General features: G+C 33.1%; 1 protein-coding gene across 3 annotated transcripts in view; it reads left to right on the top strand.

The window, feature by feature from the left end:
• The first annotated feature begins 6,694 nt into the window (after positions 1–6,694).
• Positions 6,695–18,035, top strand: part of LOC115234191 (hemicentin-1) — a 191,105-nt gene continuing 179,764 nt past the window's right edge. For 2 of the 3 annotated variants that reach the window (XM_029805012.1, XM_029805011.1), the window contains exon 1: positions 6,695–6,944. In XM_029805012.1, the coding sequence (XP_029660872.1) occupies positions 6,839–6,944 (106 nt within the window). In that variant the 5' untranslated portion in view covers positions 6,695–6,838. The remainder of the gene's footprint in view (positions 6,945–18,035) is intronic. The other variant, XM_029805010.1, reaches the window with a different exon arrangement.

Here is an 18,035-nt window from a genome sequence, read left to right as displayed (position 1 = left end):
GTTATAATTGTCAGCTGTATATTTGCATAGAAAATTTCTATGCAATTCCAACAAAATTGCATCTCATAAATATTCATTACCTAAATTCATTGTTTTAAAAATAGAAATTTGCATATATTCAAGAAATGATGTTTATTACGTAATCTAGTTTATAATACTTTATGCAAATATGTTACATTTCTATGCAAATTCTTATTCCCACATTTTCGTAATGTAACTCGTATAGTGTCAATTATTTTCTCTCTCAAAAAAAAAGAAAAGATATTACTTTTTCATTAAATAATATTGCTACTCTGACAATGAGCATAAATTATATCACAAATAATATTTATATTACATATAATACGCGTGTTAGATTTCTGATTATTTCTTCATAGCGTAGACCGTGCATAGCTTTACGACAAATGAATAATCGATATTGCTTTTGGCAAGGTAAGAGAAAACTAATAGTTAGCCAAAGGTGATAAAATAATTCTGTGTTCCCTTTACATATTAGTGGTAATTTTAATCATAAAAAGATGCAGCAAATATAGCTGCTTCATGTTATCATTCTAAACTGAAATGCTTGATATTATCACGCTATGGGTAACATGATAATTATCATAGGCAATTATTTAAAAAATTGAACCGAATTATTAGCTGTTAATGCAGTCAATATCTGCAGTAGCTGCATGTAATGTAGCTTTTAGCAGCAACTGGCTAATTGCATCTCTATGTATTTTCTTTACATTTCAAACAGATCCCTTCCTGTGCAGTGCGAGATAAGCTCTGTTGATAGCATTACATTTTTAAATTATACGAGAAATGAAGCTTTTATATGGAGCTTCTTTGGCAGCTTCTTTTGATAGCTTTTGTAGGTATCGCGGGTTTCAGTTATAGTTGCTTCTCTAGCTTTGAACAGAGATTACATAAAAATCACGACAAGATAAACCTAAAGGAATACTTTTCCAAGAAATACTTTCTTAACAAATATAAAGAAATATTAAAATCATTTAAATAAAGACCATAGTTAAGTAATATTGCTCATAAATAATAATATACATAGCACGTAGAGTGTACAATAGATGGCAACGCTATGGTAATTGCCAGTTGTATTTTTCCACATTAAATGCGTGTAAATTTCGCAATTTACAGAAGTCAACTTTCTTGTTTATAGAATATAGTGAAAATAAATGAGATATTTTTTTAATATAAAATTTAAAAATAAATGATAATTGGGGATAAATGATTATTATTTTTATGACTCATTTAATTATACATTACTTAGAAAAGATGAGCAAATTCAAATAAGGTGAGGATAGTCTTATATAGATAATAATAATCTCAATCACAAGGTAACTGGAAATAATAATTAATGTAACTAACAATTTTAATTTAAATAAGAGATCAAAAATAATATTGCAATAAATATATAGGAACATATATAGGAACATATATAAACAATTACAGTACAAAATTTAGAAATTTTCATTGTCAATCGTACATTAAAAGCATTATAATGCATCAGATGCATCATTGTCAGCTTTCGAAAAATCTTCGAGAAACCCACCGTGACGTTCTTGTTAAATTACCATTTGAATTGTTATAAAATTACAAATCACAAACGCATTGACAGAAATACATTTTCGCGCATATATTTTTACAATTAATTGTTCTGTGTGCGCGTACATAAAGAGATCGCAACGTTTCTCATCAAGAATGTTTATAAGACTTGTAAGAAGAAATCGATAATTTTAAAAACGAAAAATCTCGATTGCATATTCTCCATATTGTACTTGATTTTGGCTTAAAAAATTATATGAATAAAGCCTTTGACGTTCGATCACAGCTACTATATCGCTTTAATATATTATAATACGTGTTGAAACTTTTTTCATAAAATTTATTAACATTAAATCCGAGTAATACGACTTGCCCGCACAACGAAAGTTATATTATATGTAATATAACTAAATTATCCTTACGTAAAGAGTATTCGCTTCGGCTTTAGCGAACTAGGACGCGTGATATTAGATTCTCTCACTATCCCAAGAGCTCCAACGCTCCGTCCTGCTNCCTGCTGAAAAAGAAACTCCCTATGAGCATCCGGATCAAATAATAGCATGACATGATCCATTTGCATTTCGCATTTTTCATCCGTTGCGGCGTATCAACGATATCATGACTAGAGAGAAGCGTGCTTTTAATTTCAATAAAATCTACAGGTTTTTCGTCGGAGCGCATTTTTGCACGAGGGATTTGCGTCGTAAGATTCGAGTAAAAAAATTACGGATCACGTCATATCGCAAGTTTAGCAATGAAAATATTCCGCACTTCAAGAAAATGGTGAAGTACGATTCGTATAAAAGTGCACGGCTATATCCGAAAAGAGCTGATGTCGAAGCTTTTTTCGCAGCTTCATCGAATCGATCGTGTGAATGGTTAAGAGGGTAGAAACTTGTTAGCCGATTGATTCAAGTTGACAAAAGCTGACGATTTTAGGGATAGCTTCTAGGGACGAACTTTTTATCAGCGGCTGCGATTGCCGGAGGTGGGATCAGAATATTGGAACATTTTCAGGAGAATTTCTCCGCTACGGTGACGACAATTGCACCAATACCACTTTGCCCGGATCCCTAAGGATCACCCCAAGGTTCGAAAGATTACGGTCGACATCTCCGACTGCAGTATTTCGATGGAATCTTTCTCTCCGTGGTGAAAAACGGGAACTCCGATAAGATTGCATCCGGTCCAAGGAAGAGGCACCGTAATATATACCCTGTTCATTCGAACAGTCTTGATTAATTATTAAAAGAATAATCCTGATGAGATTATCATTCCCAAAGTCTTATGTAATACGTTCAAGATTATCTCGAAATATACAGATGTCATCAGAACTTTTATTTCCCATTCGCGTGTTTCACAAAAAAGAAAGATCTTTTTAGCCAATGGTAATGGGGGATTCTCTCAGAATATCGTGACTTAAAAAGTATTTAAAGGAAAAAATACAATATTCGAAAAATCTATTAAAATATCTACAAGATATTGATGCATCGAGTGACACCTGTCAAATATGTCACACATGCGTAATGCATGTTTTAAATTGACGCGCGATTCTGACAGAGTACACAAACGAGGGGTATAAAATTCTTATATTACACGTCGCGAAGAAAATATGTTTCGTGCCGTTCTCTTCCTACGAATTCTGTCATTCGACCATGAATGCTGCCGTTTTTAACCGAAGGCGAACAGGCGGAAACACCCTCGACATTGCCAACAGACCGGGCCAAACTATTTCAGAAACATGGTTTCGATGCTTTTTCGTTCTACGTTTAAATAATGACATAAGACAAGACAAAAACGTAGGACAAGACATTTTTCCTGGCTCTATTTTTATTGCAAGTAAATATATCAGCAAAAAAATAAACAATGTAATTAATACGTGATAATTAATACGTAATGGCAGCAAATTATATGTAATTTATTAAAAACTGATGCAGAAGAGAGTCTTTGTCAAATTCTGCATATTCAAACTTATTCGTGTAAGTTGGATAGCCGGGTCATAGCTAGACTATTGAAAGTTTGTCCGCAAACTATCTGAACACAATTGCCGGACATCCTGCATGTTCACACTAGAATTATGGTGAAATAGTTCGACCCCTCACTCACAGTGACACAAGTTGTGCAGCGCAAGTTCGTAAAACTCTTTATATAAAGTCGCGAAAGAAGTGGAAGATGGAACGGTAAAAAGAAACGATAAAATTGCCGGGTTCGAAAGTCGCCACGTCTGGCACGTGTTTATCATGATTGGCCTGATTCTTCTTATATCTTTTCCAAGCGCCAAAAATATCTCACGCTATGATTTTTCTGTTAATGTGAACGTGAGAATATCTATATTGGTTATTATGATGATACTAATCTTTTTGCGTGAAAAAATAACTTTTAGTCTCTCTCTATATCATACATTTTAAAATAAATTAAAGTAAATAATTATTTTTTATATTCTCCTTGTTTGCATAATAAATAAAGAATTAATATAATGTAAAAATAAAACTCTTTTTATATATTAATTTATCATTAAACGTATCGTCCACTTAATGCGCAGAATGCAAAATGCGTATCAAAACGTAAATAATAAATAGACTTGATGCGCACGGCATCTATTGTCAATAATATATTTTAATATCGTTATATTGACGCGCGCACGCGATAAACTCTTCCATGTTCAAGTTGTCTATGGATTCTGGACAATATTAATAGGTTTTATTTATATATGAATGGTATTATACTGAGTTTTATACCTCAAATAAGCATTAAACGAACAATTTTCTCACTTATAATTAGAGGTTTAAAAGAGAAGCTTTCACAAAAAGTTTACATTAAATAGTTTCAAAATAGGGTGCTCTTCTTAAAATATCAAAATAGGTATTAGACTGAGAACACAAAAACAGGAAAAAAATTTCGACTTGAGAAGAATAATTGATTCATTATCACTATTTATTGACAATTTGAGATAATAGATATTTTCGTGATATTTTAAGTAAATTTAAAATAAGCTCTATTATTTGCTATCTCTATTAAATTTGTAAATAAAATTATTCATATTAAAAATTTATATGTAAACCACCACAAAAGCCGTACTTTATTTAAAAAAAAAGATCTTATGTGGATGTGTGTGTGTGTGTATGCTTTCCGCATTAAGTGCGATACAAAGGCATCTTCATTTTGGACTTTCAACGCTTCCAACAGTACCTCAGCAGTTTATATACCGCTGTGAAAGCATTTGAAATACAGAGAGCAGTTAGTGTCGTAAGAACGCAGACGCTATTTTGCGCAACAGTCCAGAAAGGGAGTAGCCACGGCTGGATGCACTTTTATATGTGGCTCTGAAGCCCGATTTTCTTTTGCTTTAACAATATTTTTCAGTGTCACAAAGCGTGTCACGCAAAGCGCGTATACTATTGTATTCAGGCCGTGATACACATTTTCAGACAGTACTTATAGACTCAAAAGCGCAAAAATATTATTTAAGTTTTGGAAAGGAGTTTATTCAATAATCCTAAGTTTTCAAGTTCAACAACACATTTATTTTTATTAGATTATAATTTTATTAAATAATTTAAAAATATAATCAAATTAAATGTAATTTAATGCATATTGAATATTAATTATAATCGATAATAATATTTTTTAACACTTCATATAATTCCAAAATTTTTTCACATAAGTAAAGCGTTGACGTCAAGCCGTCTGCTTGTAATATAATGCTGGAAGATTATTTTAGGAAACCTTGCGAGGTCTAAAAAACGTTATTTTTTCTCGTGGGTAATATGAGAACGTTCTATACTTAATTTATTTAACTTTATAGATATACATATATTGCAAAGATAAAGTAAGAGCGTCAGCTATGCAAACATTTATTATCTTGGCTTTCCATTATCCCAGTGCTAATTAAGTCGATGATCGATTATCCTATTATTAAATCCCAGTTGAGCTTCGTAAAAATAAAGAGATAAAAGTCCAGTTGTCAATTCACGTAAATCTATCTCTCATGTCGCAAAGTTTTTTGATTACGGCTTTTTCCTCGATAATAATTTTTAATATAATTATTCTTGATAAAACATGAATAATTTTTAATACGACTACTTTTATTTTTAATATACCAATAGAGCATGTAAATAAAAATGCAAAATATAATTAGCTAATAATATAAATCAAAGCTAAAAGAAAAAAAACAATGTAACATTATTTATAGTATTAGCGGTTTAATTTCTTGTATTTTCTATTCAACCTTTTATCATATAATAAAGGTAAAAGTCTGGTTTTTTAAAATAAACCTCAAATTCCAGATTCCATATTTTTAGAATGGATTATAGATAATCCATTAAAATTTATATTTAATGGCCGTGTCTTTTGCTATATTTCTTGTATATTTCGAGACGACTCTCTGACAAAGAATAATATTATATTGACGTTCCGTCTTCGATAGAATAACAATCCTTTCAAACACAATGACAGTCTTCGAGTGCAAGATAATCGCAAACGAGTATCTATAGAATCACTAAAATGTAACAATAAATTTGATATTATTATAATATTTATAATAATATTAAATAATATTTATTGTTTAATATCGCACTGATATTTCTTTTATACTGCCTGTCATCTTTATGCTTTTCACATAACATTTTTGTCTCATCCAACTCTTTCATATAAATTAGAATTTTCTGCGATATCATTGTCCACTATCTAAAAAATATAGCGGAGGATAAGATTTTTCAATACACATCCTTAGGATATTAAATATCTGTTTAAAGTTTCTTTTCAACACCTCTCCAGCAATGTCCGACGTTATTAAAGAGTATTTGAACTTTGAAATATTTATTAATATTTATCTGTTTATTAAAATATTTATCTTATTATATAAGAAAAAGTTTTTCCAAGAACACTTTTTTTATGTAACATTTAAATTATGTAATTACATTGTTAAATGTTAATTACATTTTAAAAATATTCCAGTAAGTGTTCCATCGTTTTTTGCGTAAATCGATAAACCTAAATCTTACCACCTTATTACATATATGTATAAAAGCAACATAATCACGTGATACGTCAGATGCATCTCAGCCTGCGCTATTCGACAATCCCCATCTACGAGTCGCGACCTACCCCAAAGTCGGCTTATGGCTTGAATCGCTCGAAAGTCTCGCGCTAATCCGATCGTGATTTTGTGTGGAAATTACTGGTGCCTATTTTGGTGAACGCCGGTACGCGGTGTACGGTGCTCCCTTGATGATTGTGGTGCGCTAGGAAAGTTTAGATACCGTCGACGGATCCCAGGTGGATCTCTCTCTTAATCATGCACCGGGGACAGTATTTCTTCCGCAAGGCTATGGGAATGCGAGCGACCGCGACAATCGTCTTCCTGTTTCTCGGCGGATCCATCCTTCTACGTGAAGCTGAGGGTGAGTCACCATCCTAAATTTCCCGCTCGAAATTGGTACGCGAATAAATCCGGGATTATCGCTAAGAGTTCTGCGTAACCTGTCAACGCGTGTATAATGCAGCACGTGCATCTGACAGATACTGACAACTCTAAACAGATATGCACGAACGTAGCTGAGGATCACGGAGTTCGCAGGCATAAATTCAAACTAATATGATGGAGTAAAGTAAAAAGTACATGAAAGAGAAAATTCAAGGGCGAAACTTTCTCGAGATTGAGTTCTTGTCCTGCTTTTATAGCGCCAAAGTAAAGATCGCGTCCTTTTTAAAAATCACGACGAAACAATCATCGTCGACGTTTTCTGATGTGAAAACAAGGCAGCTGCTGCAATACAGAAATAAACTGTGCCGTAAAATCTACTTAACCCACCGTTTATAAAAGTCGTTTTATCACCCATAAATAAACGGTTATGATGCTGTTTGCGGAGCTTTCTTAGTAACTGTTAGTCACTCTCTGCGACACGGTTTCGACTTCTAAAGCCTAGAAGCTGCCATAATATGCACATCTACTAATGCTTTAATATATGTATTATAATATTTAACGATGAAGCAACGTCAAAAAAAAAAAAAAAAAAAATACGGAAAACAAAATTATGTCACATAGTGTTATATCTATATTAAAAAATAATAAGTTACTTCAAACATCAATCTTTGTGATACTATTATTGATTTATATTTTTTAACAGTTTTTCCCGACGAGATCTTCGATCAATTTAAATTTTACAAATTATCCAAGAATATATTTCGTTTTTTTATACTTCTGCGAATTACAAATACAAACAAAGCGTGTTCAAGAAGTATAATCGAGTTCGAAGAAGATTAAACAAAAATCTTTTTATATATGATATAACAGCCAAATTGTTCGCGAAAATGATCTATAGAATCGGGGTAGAAAATGTACAACGAGCTAACAAGCATACAGCGGATTGGGCTCCTTAATGTCTCCCTGAAGAGTTTCGAGGCTCATGGGAAAGAAGCGGGCGGACGTGCTGGGAAAACAATAATGCTCAGCGAGCAGAAATTCAGGGAAGAACACTTTTATAAACGCAGGTATAATTTCCCCCGCTGTAAAGCAACGCCCGTTGTCCCACCTGCTGCTGCGATTCAGCGAAACGAGATTTTAATGTTGCACGAATGGCAAACGCACGCTCGCGCTCTCCTTCGTCTAATATTCTCTCCCTCTCTCTCTCTCTTTATTTCTCTGTGTGCGTATATGTGTATGCAGCTATGTAATGTAACATAACGTAAACATGCACGAGAACGGGGACCTCGCGTGTTCAAGGCCGTGGAATAATAGCCACAGCCCACAGCCCCCGGATATGTGCACGGCCATTGAAAATCAGATGAAAGGGAAAAAAAACGAACGTCCCGAGTATCCGCACACGTCTTGAGGGGCTGCGAAAAAAATTCAAGCCGCAAGTATTTTTGTCCGCGCATACACTCACATTTATATAGACATAGACACATACAACACACACATACGTATACCTTGCTATCCAATATGCGTGCACGTAATCAAACCTTGTCGTATCGAGTGAAAAAAGGACTGTCCCCAATCGCGCTTTACCCGCGAAAATTCTCCATATCGCGAGGATAGAAAAGCGAAAAATATTTTCGCGTCCCAGAATTCCTATGTAAATGCGTGTGCCGGTTGTACCGCGCGTAAAGGCGCGGATTTAGCAGCACGGTTTTTGCAAATATACGAGCTACCCCTTCACGCAAGCGTGATTTTGCTCGTGACATTTCCCTACTATTTACACCGTACGTATTTATTTGAAATCGCATATGTTTTTTTTAATATACGTCGTGAAAAAATCTCAGAGAGAACCGGAATTTAAAAATAGCGATACGCAGCTGGCGCATCGATATATATTGCGATGAACGGGCACTCTTTAAATATACCCGTCGAGAATAAATTTACGCTGTGACCTTATCTAAGCTATTATACGATGCATACATAGATGTTATCTTGCGCAGAAAAAAATGTATAAAGTATTGAGATTTCGTTGCCGATATGTATCTTTGCATATAAACGACACCCTGAAAATCACTTAGCGGCCATTATGCGGCTTTAGTGTTCCTTAACTTTTGTTGCACGAAACAATTCGGAACTGTGCGCGTGTAATATATTTTCGTAAATTACATTTAGCAAAGTGTTGTACTATATTCAAAATACGTATTAAGGTACGATTAAAATTGAGAATGCGATAATTTGTAATATAATAGAATCGTTAATCATGAGAAATTTATAAAATAGTAAAAATATATTTTGATGAGTAATTGTTTAATTATTTATAATCACAATCTCTCTCTCTCTCTCTCTTTTTAATATAAAAATATTACCTAATAAATAATATATAATATATTAATAATATATACCTAATAATCAAACCGTGCGTAAGAGATACCCTAAGTTCACCTTTAATATTGCACACTTAGCATATTTAGCGTACATTTAGAAAAAATTACTTCACGACGCGATCTATCTCAATAGTAAAGTAAAATCTTAAATGCGTTAAACGAGATAACGTGCTGTCACTGCACTTGCATGTCGTGTGCGCGCAATTACGGGAATATTTCAAGTTTTAGTAATCTAGAAGCACGTCACGTGCTTGGCTAAGTCCCAAGCAAGTTCTAAATCCGTATGACCGCTTGCTCGAAAACCAACAAACATACGATAGGCCATGAAGCGCGTTAATGTAGCCAGTGCACGAGGGAGGCAAGTGCAACAGAAGCTTTCTAAAACCGGCGCTGACCGCTTGGAACGCGATATGTTGCACATCCGCATAGTGATAATACGCAAACATATGGAGCAATGCAAATTACGGAAGTTATACAGCTTATCATTTCTCAGCGTGGCAAATTAGGAATCGAGATCTGCCGAATTCGACGAAAATGTACGGTTTAATATATAAAAAAGAATAATCAAGAAAAAAGAAAAATTATAAACATTAAAAAATACTTGTTTAGTTTGCTTAAATTGCAGATCACATTTTTTTTTTAAAAGAGCTAATTCCAATAAATATTATTTTTGCAAATATAAAAATCATATTTGAACATATCTTTGGATCGTTATTTTCACCCAATTTAATTTTTATAACTCGTTTTGAAACAAGAACTTTTTAAAGAAAAAAGAGCTATAGAATCTTATCAATTATACAGAAATTGTGAAAATGGATTGCCAATTTTTAGAGAACTTACTTGAATAATATATAAATCTAAATGTGTTTAATTTAATTATTTAAAAATTGTAATAGCTATTTTGTTATGTACTGTACAATACTCACGAACATATTTCTACAAAATTTGATTAAACATTTTTTAAAAACTAAATCGCAACAAGATACATCAAAGAGAGATTTTTATAACAGCGCTGAATTTTATTAAATCAATCAATAATTTCAATCATGCATATATACATGTATTATATGTATTACACAGTCGGTGAAATTTATTATTTAAAATTTAGCAATTTGATTTTACGAATATAAATTTATTGCTGCAGTATTATTCCCATATTTACGGTCAATGTTTTTCACGTATATTTCTGCAACACCATAATATGTAGCTTGTAAAAAATTATTTGCCAGTTTTCGATAATAAACCTTTCTGTTATAAAAATGCCACATATTAGTTTTTATGAAAACGTGTGGTACGCATTTATTCTTTATCTATTTATATCTGTTTTTAATTTATTTAACGTAAATTTTAGTTTACTGATGTGTCTTATATATATATATATAAAAAGTTGTTATATTACTTTTTTTTATATATTTTTCATATTTTTCATGCATGGGAGTTTCCTGATATTTTCTGTACTTGTACTACACGGTGTATCATCACCGAAACTGGCAAGTTTAGTGACAGCCATGAGTGTAACGGATATACTTTTTTCAGGATACACCTCAACTTTCCAGTTTAATAAAAACGTGGCAACAAAAATGTCGAAAAATATAACGTAACTAGTTGCAATTATTTCACTCGTAGTCGTTAACAAGTACACAGTAATGAGGAACGTGAAATATTCGATCGATCTTGAAATACAATTAAAAATTGTAAAAATAAAAATAAAAATCAAATGTTCAAACTGACGCAATTTTTTAATTGGAATAAAATGTGATCATTTTCGAATGATATGTTAATGTATAAAGTGAATTTTTGAATCTATATAAAACCGCTCATTTTCTTACTTAATACCGAATTAAAGCTTATTTTTCGAATAAACATTTCCGCAAAAATGCATGCTTAATTAATTAGGAAGTGCTTGGAAATTATCATCACATTAATATTACATTTATCCGATGCTTCGTATAATCTCGAACACCTTGTTTATAATTGCAAAAACTGCGGAATCATTTTCGTGACTATTGTGTGAATATCGTAGCATCTCGTAATAAATATTACCTCGTTTGTTACGCGTGATACAAGTAATATATAATATACTGTGCTTTTGTCAGAAATGGTTTGTCACAAATTTTGTTCCAGACTTTGTTTCGCGGCAATCAAAAGTTCTGTTAACTAATGCAAAGTTTTATCAATTTACATTCAAAAGGATATTGTCGGGGGATATTAATAATAGTCACGCTGTGAAAGGAAGTCTGAATTTCTATATACTTACTTCTCATCGAAACTTTTGCATAAAAGTAAGTAGAAATACGAATTCCCTCGGTAATATCTCTCTGTATTTTTCGTGAACATTAATAAGGTACTTAACAGAAATGCAGTCCACCCTTAAGAAAGTAGCAAAGCGATCGAGATAACTACGCGAATTAACAAACCGTGAATAAACGGGGTCTGGAAATAGGGATTCCTCTATACATGTCCTAAACTGTATCGAGTAACTTTTCAGTCTTGTAGATACCTGAGAGAACACAATTTGTATTTTTTTCTTTCTGATAGAAATATGATAAGAGCCATAATTAAAATAGTTCAATTATTGCGACAACTAATGTTTTAAATAAAGCGTCACAAAAATTGAATTCGTTTGAAAAAATAATAAAAGAACAAAATTTTGTTATCTATTTGTGTTATTAATTTCAAATTTTTAGATCTACGTGTATATAAACGCGCAAAATAAAAAATTCTTAACTACGTTTAAAGTATAACAGATCTATGCGGTTATCAAACTGACCGTGAGAACAACACTCGAATGAGATAATTATATTTCAGTCGGTGGTGATCTCAAGTTTCCCTATTTGCTCACACACTTACATAACAGTAGAAATACGCAAAAACATCATGACTTCATTTCACGCTTATCAATCCCGTTAACTTGAAAAGTTTAAATGAAATAAGTTTTTGGATATATATGTATATATATATATATATATATATATATATATATATATATATATGTATGTAACATATGTACACGCCTGACAAAACTTTAATGTCATCCCCGTCGCGGCGCCGGCTCATTTCACGGAAAGCGTGTTACTGCAGACGGAAATAATTACTCTCGCCGTAGGTTCACACGATAATAATAATTAGGCATATGCTTTTCGCGCCCGATAGCGACGCGAAGAACGCGGCGTTTCTATCTATGTACTGGGTGTCAGCCGGTAATAAGAACGCGATCGCAAAACACCGTGCGATTGCAACTCTTCTCGTTATTCAGCGCGAGAGTTTAAAAAGTAAACCGTGAGACACGCAAAGAAGGCATGTTACCGGTTTTGCGAGTCGTGCAATTTTGTAGCAAATATGTTTACCTTCGTTTATAGTGGCGCTACTTACGATACGCGGGATCTTTCACGGTTTTCCGAGTATAAATTTACATTTAGGGAAATAAACCCTATCGAGACGTATCGAACGATACTTCCAGTCGATGCAAATTCTGAGCAAAGCAATAGTATATATAGAGCGAGTTAACTTGCGGATTCGATAAATGCTCTCACGATACGTGTCTATTCTGGGATCAGAAGATTATATCGACATAACTGTACACTTTTGCTCGCACGTGCCCTGTATATTACTATAAAGTACGAGTTTCCGAATTAAAGCGCACAAAAATTTACCGAGCTATATTTATAGATTCCTGTTCAGGAAGACATATGTAAAAATTCAAAACAATAAATTGTATATAGTGATTGTAAAAATATTTTGTTTTTTATTTTTGAGTTTTATTTTTTTGGGGGGAAATTTATGTTTATCTAATATTATTTGATGTATTTTTTCTAATATTATTATTGTAATTTAAAAAGAGGAAATATTATTTTTTCCATATATGTGTATATGAGTAATATAAAATGTAATGAATATATCAAGCCGTAATAATTTATGCAGTAATATGTGTATAGTTTGCATAACTTTTACGATATTAAAGTTTAATCTTATGCAAGCATTGACACCATTAAATCGGAATTGTGTATAAATTTATACCGCTGCAATTTTATAGAATAGACAGATACGCGCGATTCTCCGCAAGAATGGAAAGCTAATGGTTCGCAAAACATTACTCCCGAATTTAGAATGATATTGTATGTACGCATATATATATATTCGCATGAAAAGAATTTTTCTTACGGAAGGCCATATCAAATACGGAATTTTCATTGAATTCTCAGTATCATATACTATCTGTAACATATGCGCCTTCAACAGCAGTCGGGATTAAATTCCGGACCGTATAAAAAAGACTGACTTAGTCCGTAATAGTAAGAGGTGATGAGAAACACAGTTGTTGCAAACAAAGTTAATAACTAGCGAGGAATAATTTAATTTGAGCTCGCGGTTAATAACCAGCGAGAAATAATTTAATTAATAATTTGAATGCGGTTAACTGTTGTCACGGATGTTGCAAGTCGGAAAATCACGGCTGCATGAAATGCACCCGTAAAGCGCATAAGAAAGTTTAAGATTAAAATCCATGATTTGTAGTTTCTGAGAACGGACGATAAAATATCGAATGCAATTTTATAGCAGGTGTTATACAGAGTATAGAAAATTCAAAACAAATTATTTTGCAATTCTTGTCGCGAGAAATTGTGCAAAAAGTGCCAATCCATCATACAACTATATGCAAGCCATAGTTGATAGTAAAACTTTTAACGTCCACGAGCTTTTACCAACGTGTTTCCCAAAAGACTCTACATATTGTAATAGGACAACTTCAGTCGCACCTAAACATTTATTTTCAGCCGGAGAATGCAGGACCGACTAAACTCGTTTATTTTACCTCACTCGGTTAAGTAATTCTCGCGTTACAAGCAACTTTTCGCATTTTAACAACGTGAACTATTCTAGTACAACACCTGGCGTAATGCAAAACAAAGTTGCTTTAAGAGATAACGGAGAAATTAATTAAACATCAACAGTTAATCACTAAAGAGCCGTATTATAAACCTGCTTGTAATTTGCGGGTTTATTTATGCAAATAGTTTCAAGAGCCATAATGATTAATCGCGCACGCACGGCTATTAAAGCTTAACATATCAAAATAATTTAATTTTTTTTCAGAATAAAAGAAGGATAATGAGATTTTATCTTTTGCGAATGCTATTACAAACATTAATACGTGTGTTAAGGTATCAAATGAAAATCGCAAGACTCAAATGAAAATTATTGATTAACGAGCATGAATAGTCTCTTGATAGCGTTGAATGCATGACATAATCAAAGATAAAATTTAAACAGTATTTAATTACGTGTATATGACAAAATATCGTTGATCGTTTACCACATCATTATATCGTAAATTATACTTAAAAGATCAAAGTATTTCACGATTTCGCGGTGTCATGTTGAATAAACACACAACGAACGTTGTTTGATTCTAACATGTTATTATAAACGGCGGAGATTAAATAACTTATGCATCTATATATATAACTGTGAGATAGAGAAAATTTTAAATATTCACTACCCTTTAATCTCTTTAATAATACTAACTTAAATATTTCACAAATTATACATATCGTACATCACTGGTGTAAGTACATTTAAAATATGAACATATAAGAGCGTTATTAAAATTTAATTAAATTGCAATTATTTTTTTAATCTCTCTACATCATAAATATACTCGCAGAACATGATAATATACGTGTATTTAAATAACAGAACTTTTGCGCGCTACGTCGCTCAAATATGCCATTTCAATGCTCAGGGAAAATCAACGTAAAAGCGAGAACATGCTTTGCTACATGTAGAAATTATCGCGCTCCATGTTCCAGCTTGATACGATGAATCATAATACTTATCAGCATCGCGTTGACGCGTAACTATGAATTAGACGTTCAGATTGCAATACGTGCATCGTATATTATTATCACACGCGAATGCGTACCGATCGTGTTTTGTGACAATGAAGGCGTTGATTACAGACAGCCGGAATCCTCATCTTTGCATCGAATGATCACCGCAGACATTCTCGCGTTATTATCGTACGATGAAGTGTAACGGAATTACGTCATTGGACTAGTAAATATGTCCGTAATAAATCAGGATAATTTAAATGCTTAATTTTTCTGCGTAATTTTATGACACATCTTATATTATCACACGGATATTAAATATTAAAATTAATTGTAAATTGTTGGTTTGAAGTTAGTCATACATATAATAACTTATCATGTTTCTATACATTATTTTTTTTTATACGCGTTAATAATTTGATTCAATATCATATGTATTCTCAATTTGCAAAAGTAATTGTTCAAATTGCTCGCTGTAAATGATTGATGAGTTAATAAAAGCATAATTGATAAAGCATGTCCACACTTCACGTTCACTGTATCGCGTGTTTGTCATCGTGATACCGAAGACAAATGATTATAAGTATCCTGACGTTTCATGTCATGGAAGAAAAAATATTATTGATGAAAAGAGAAATATTACATACGGCCACAACGGATTGTCACGTGTCATTTTTTTTTTCCAACAGAGAAAGAGAGACATATTTAAATAAATTATATACGTTAAAAAATAAATAACAGTTATTCTTTCACTTTTATGCGTGTTGACTCATTCTCATAACTCGATTATATTTTACACGAGCGGATAACGATCGTATTAATACGAGCGTATCACTTTTGCGCCAATTTTCTCTGAAATACACTGTCAATTTTAATTTGAATAAATGCAATTTGCATTTATTCGAATTAAAATTATTACAGACTTTTTTATCGTCAGTGTCTTTCATTTACTATAGTACAGTAATCGCGCGAATAAGAAATTTGCATACGAACGCAGATAATTTTATATTTCTCTCTTTCGACAGCACTTACTGTCGTTACGGATTAATTTTAAATGCACGAGCGAAACTTTAGGTGTCGTATAATAATATTCTTTGAAATTCCTCTTGCAATGCGCTTTGCGTAAGAAAGTAAAAATACGAACTCGGAAAGTGCGGGATGATCCTCACGCAAAGTAATAATCCTGCTATTACTTTCGAGAAATTGTAGAACATAACTTTCCGTTCTTCTCTGCACAGTTCTTATGGAATTCGCTTTATCAAGATCTGTTAGCCTTGTCAAGATTTTAGTTCGGATATTCAATGTTATCTTCGAGATTTGCCCAGTAGCGCTACTTCTGACGACAGATTTTTGTTATTTTTAAAAGATACGATAATATTTTCAAGATTTTTCTTATCTACCGAGTAAGAAACCGTGAGAAAAAAAATTAAGAGAGATATTTTAATTTTATAATGCACTAGAAATATCGAATTAAAAGGCTAGGACGAGATAGCTACGTATAACGCAAATCTTATTACGCCACGTCGAAGGTTTATATCCACCGGCTTTTAATCGAGTTATCCAAATATTGTTACACGCCAATGCATGTAATAGCATTGTTCTTTTTGCCAGAATAATAAAGCATTTGTTAAAGCGTCCCATCTATTCAATTTTTACCAGCGCTGTTCGCATGATATTTTTCAGTACGCCTAATTGCATGTCTATTGTATCGTACACGATTCATGTAAACCCAAATCTCACGCAGGTTTTAAAAAGCAAAATCAAAGCAATGTGTTTAATCAATATACATGTATTTCTGCAAAATACTAATAAATATTGTATATTTTTTAACAACGAAAAAACAATATTGTTTTTATAAGAAGAAACCGTATAATTGCTTATGGAAGGAAAGAAAACTTTAGTAATGCAACAAATACAGAGTTTGTATAAATTTTTCGGAACGCGAAGCAGAAATATATGTATATTCATTTTGTACGAGAGAGAGAGAGAGAAAGGGAGAGTCACTTAAATAGAGGCAAAAGACTCAAGAAGAAAATGACAAAATCGATGCGAAAGAAGGTATTAATGGAAGACTACGCGCTATCAAAAACTAGCGTAAAGTACGTTCATCTCTCACGAAGTGCGCTTTTATCGTCCTATTTGTTCGTATTACCGTCGCCCGCCCGCACGAACAAAATTGTCTCAACCAGAAATTTTAAAGCTTTCATCGATATTATCGATGTCGAAAATCGGTATCGAATATCTATACGCGCGCGTTATTCGTATTCAATCGGACATGCCATGATACCGCACGAAAACTTCTCAAAACTGCGACCGCGACCGCAACGATACTTATCGATGCGTTTTATTTCTTCAATATTACATACACATACACACATCCTATATACATATATGTATATATAAAATGTGTGTGTGTGTGTATCGGCGAATATGTGTCCGCTGTATTATTCTCCCGTGTCCCTTAAAATTTCCACAATATCCGGCAACAACTTGACGCTCCCTATGCATCGCTGAAAATTTTTGTGTGTCACGCGTGCCATGCACGCGATCATTTTGCTTCTGTCGGGCTGAATTTCTCGGAGCCCGGCTGACACGTTAATTTGTAAGCGTGTCAACCGTGGCCCCGTTCGTCTCATGTATGCTGTTAATTGCGAGCTAGCGGCACTGTCAAGTGTGCTGAACAGCCTGCTTAATGATTATATTAATGGATCGCGCACCAGCACTCTCCACATAAGCCGGACGTATTGTGCGAATTAATCATGCAAAGTACGATCAAACTCGTTTATTGCATAATAATCGATGATCTCGCATCGAACGAGGCGCTGGCGCTGCTACGCATTGCCTGCAAGAGGGTAAGAA

This window comes from Formica exsecta, unplaced genomic scaffold (genome assembly GCF_003651465.1).
Source record: "Formica exsecta isolate Colony F162 unplaced genomic scaffold, ASM365146v1 scaffold196, whole genome shotgun sequence".
Lineage (NCBI taxonomy): Eukaryota > Metazoa > Arthropoda > Insecta > Hymenoptera > Formicidae > Formica > Formica exsecta.
The sequence above is the reverse complement of the archived record's forward strand: the minus strand, read 5'-3'. Positions and strand labels throughout refer to the sequence as shown.